The sequence below is a fragment of the Oryzias melastigma genome, unplaced genomic scaffold (genome assembly GCF_002922805.2).
Source record: "Oryzias melastigma strain HK-1 unplaced genomic scaffold, ASM292280v2 sc00254, whole genome shotgun sequence".
NCBI classification, from domain to species: Eukaryota; Metazoa; Chordata; class Actinopteri; order Beloniformes; family Adrianichthyidae; genus Oryzias; species Oryzias melastigma.
The window spans coordinates 190,571-194,352 of NW_023416892.1; the positions used below are offsets into that span (position 1 = coordinate 190,571).

At 48.0% G+C, this 3,782-nt stretch overlaps 1 protein-coding gene across 1 annotated transcript in view; it reads right to left on the reverse strand.

Moving 5' to 3' along the window:
- Positions 1-3,511, reverse strand: part of dtnbb (dystrobrevin, beta b) — a gene marked incomplete in the record, with an annotated part of 35,444 nt that extends 31,933 nt beyond the window's left edge. Inside the window, 3 exon segments of the mRNA XM_024265590.2 lie at positions 718-785; positions 870-997; positions 3,286-3,511. Coding sequence (XP_024121358.1) covers positions 718-784 — 67 coding nt within the window.
- Between the last annotated feature and the right edge of the window lie 271 nt (positions 3,512-3,782).

The following is a 3,782-nucleotide window of genomic DNA, read 5'->3' on the forward strand; positions in this document are numbered from 1 at the left end:
CGGGCTTGGGACCGGCACAATGAGACCCTGGCTTGGGCCCCCTCGTGGCTACATTAAACAAAAAAAATACAATTACTGTATATGTTCCAATTGAAGCCCCAGCGTTTATTTCAGTCGATTAGAGCGCTGAGTTTCTTCATCACAGACAGACAGCTGATTGGTTCATTCGGTCTCAGAATGCAGATGAACATTTCAGGAAGAGAACTTTGTTCTGATCAGCTGTGGCTGTGAGCGTTTCTGTTCTCTTTGATCCATCATGCATGTGGCTCATTTTCCTGGAGACACGCCCACCTTTCCATCTGTGTCAGTAATCCACCTTCAAACCGTTGCTCGCCGTTTCCACCAGGAAACCTTGTTGCTCCTTTTCCTGCAGCGTCTTTTCCGCTCATGCTGTTCTCAGATCTGTTCAGGATCCGCCTTAAATGTGGAGCAGATTCCTCACCTGAACGTTCTTTGGCGTACGCCACCGCAGGAAGTTTGAGCGCTAAACCGAGTACGTTTTCTGGTCATCACCACACAAACTCCACAGACGCCGGCGTCTGCGGTGACAACCGGCGACTGTGCACGGTGGGGGGGTCTGTGGTAAGGAGCTCGGCGGCTAAAGAAGCCGACGTCTAAAATAACAAACTACCTTTAGAACGGACGGATACTGGAGATGGGATAGGGTTAGAAATACGGAAAAGGAAGAATGTCTGTGGATCTGGGAAGAAGACTCACTCATCTCCATGAAGAGCTGACGCTTCTCCACTGCCGCCTTAGAGCGCCGGCTGCCCTCCTCGATCATCCTGCAACACAAACACACAACTGCATCTTGAAAAGTGACTAGCATGGAGAAACGGAGAACTCTAGAAGTTCTCCAGTAAACCCACCTTCACCGTTTTGGGTTCTTCAGACGGGTTTTCTTCTCTCTGAGAACAGCCCCGAGGATCTGAACGTCATATTCTAGAAGTTTCTACCTGCTGTTCCAAAGGTCGCCATAGTAAGGCTGATCCACAACCTACAGAAGAGGAAAACCACAGAGAACAGTCAACTTTGGACTTGATCCAGATCCGGTCCGTTTCAAGAAGCAGGTTTTGTTGAAACTCTGAGTTTGTGAACTCCAAATTCAGGAAAACTCTGAGTTTAGGGTTTCAGAAACGGAGATAACTCAAACCTGTGAAAGTGGGTTAAACCAAACATGTTCCAAGAAGCAGGTTAAGCTGAACTCAGAATCAATCACTATGGCAACTGAGTCTGTGAACGTAACCTGGTCTGGAGCAGGTTTTCTTCAGGTTTCCCAATTCATTTGTATTCGAGCGATACTGTTTTCTTTTATCTTTTTAAACCTTTAACAACGGAACACTGTAGATACCTGTGGAAATATCCACCGCGGTGCAAGTGACACACCAAATGTTAGGTCAACGGTTCGATGGAGTTCAAGTCTTCAAAACTTTTCAGTTAATATTACTTAATACATGAGAATTAAAATGAAATAAATGCTTATTTTAACATATTCCAGGCAGCTCCAGTGTTTGTTTTTAGCGCGCAGTGATATCCGTGTGTATGTGGGGGGGTTAAGGAAAACAGTCATTCATGTGATTACGGAGATTACTGGTTAAATTATTGACAGATCAAAACCATTCCTTATTTAACAAGTGACAGAATAACCTTCCAGACATGATTTAGTTCTTCTCCTGAACTGAAATGATTCAAATGTAGACGTTAACTCTGCAGATATTTTCTCTCTGTTTTACTGCTACAGTTGTGTTGATCTTCTTGATGAAAATCTGCTCGTAGTCGCATTTGCTTATAGGAACGCATCAGTTTCTGTCGAAGTATGAAGCCTTAAAGGTGTTTGTTCTTGTTGCCATGGTGAATCGTGCTGTCTTTGCTCCATTGATCAGGACTTTTTATGTTTGCGACGCTCACACCTGGTTCTGGTTCCAAATAATCAAGCTGAATGAATCAACTCTTTTCAGCTTGTCCGAAATTTTGAGTTTGGAGTTTGTGGACTCTGAGTTCAGGTTTGAACTCAAAAGTACCAGGAAGTTAGATGGAGGAGGTGCAGCAGGAGATAAGAGGGAGGGGGAGGAGGAGCAGCAGGAGGTTAGATGGAGGAGGTGCAGCAGGAGGTTAGATGGAGGAGGAGGACCAGGAGGTTAGATGGAGGAGGAGCAGAAGGAGGTTAGATGGAGGAGGAGAAGCAGGAGGTTTGAAGGAGGAGGTGCAGCAGGAGGTTAGATGAAGATGGGGCAGCAGGTTAGATGGAGGAGGAGCAGGAGGAGGTTAGATGGAGGAGATGCAGCAGGAAGTTAGATGAAGATGGGGCAGCAGGTTAGATGGAGAAGGTGCAGCAGTTAAGATGGAGGAGGAGGAGCAGCAGGAGGTTAAATGGAGGAGGAGCAGCAGGAGGTTAAATGGAGGAGGAACAGCAAAACGTGCAGCAGGAGGTTATGAGGAGGAGGAACAGCAAAACGTGCAGCAGGAGGTTAGATGGAGGAGGAGCAGCAGGAGGTTAGATGGAGGAGGTCCAAGAGGTTAAATGAGGAGGAGCAACAGGAGGGTTAGATGGAGGAGGAGCAGCAGTAGGTTAGATAAAGGAGGAGCAGCAGGAGGTTAAATGGAGAAGGAGCAGAAGGAGGTTAGATGGAGGAGGAGCAGCAGGAGGTTAGATAGAGGAGGAGCAGCAGTAGGGTTAGATAGAGGAGGAGCAGCAGGAGGTTAGATAGAGGAGGAGCAGCAGGAGGTTAGATAGAGGAGGAGCAGCAGGAGGTTAGATGGAGGAGGTGCAAGAGGTTAAATGGAGGAGGAGCAGCAGTAGGGTTAGATAGAGGAGGAGCAGCAGGAGGTTAGATGGAGGAGGATCCAGACAAACAGGTGGACCCTCACAGTGACGCTGATTTTTTTTTCAGGCCATTTTTGAAGAGGACCCCCCCCCCCCCTTATCAACGGATGAAACGTCACGTGGCAATCACGTTAGTGAAGCATCATCTGCCTGAGGTTCGAGGTTATTATGTTTTGTTTTTTTTCTGTCAGGGGGGAACACCCGGCATGTCCGTTCAATGACGTCACAGGTCTGACCGTCCACTCGATTAAAAGGGAGAGAAATTTGCGGAGTACCGCGGTGTTCTTTGAGGAGGGGGCAGCATCCTCCGGGTGGGGGCTCAGTGACACTGCAGAACGGAAGCGTGAGTTCTAACGCAGCCGCGGCGGGATCACGGTGTTTCAGGGGGGGAGGGAGGGGGGGGTCCATGCAGCATCGTTTGAATCTACACGTTCTGGCCTATGAGGCGGGGGGGCTCTTACCTGGGACGATCCGGTCTACACCTGGGGGGGCCGTTGGGCCGGATGCGGAGGGGCTCCCTCTCACTGCAGCTGGGCCAGCGGACACACGCACGAGCGCGCCGCTTCCGCGCGGCAGCATCACTCACTGCTCCGGCACCGAGACCTACGGCACTATGCGCATGCGCAAGACCAGGTGGCAGGAAGTGACCACATTTACCACAATGCACCGCGCCGAGTTGTTTATAAAACGCCTTTGAATCGTTTTTCAAAGAAACCAAAGCTTTAAAAAGTGATCATGGAATGTAAACACGTTTTAGAAAACGATTCTAATGACATCGGACAAATATAAATATACTTTATTATTTAAAAATACCAGAATGACTATCTGAGTCCTGCTGAGGCTGCAGGTCCGTGAGTGCAAACTGGTTTTTCATCCAAGATCCCAAATATCAGATTTTCAAAACGTAGTTTGAAGAAATGAAGCTGAACCAAACAAACATCAAATCTCAGAAAGAAAT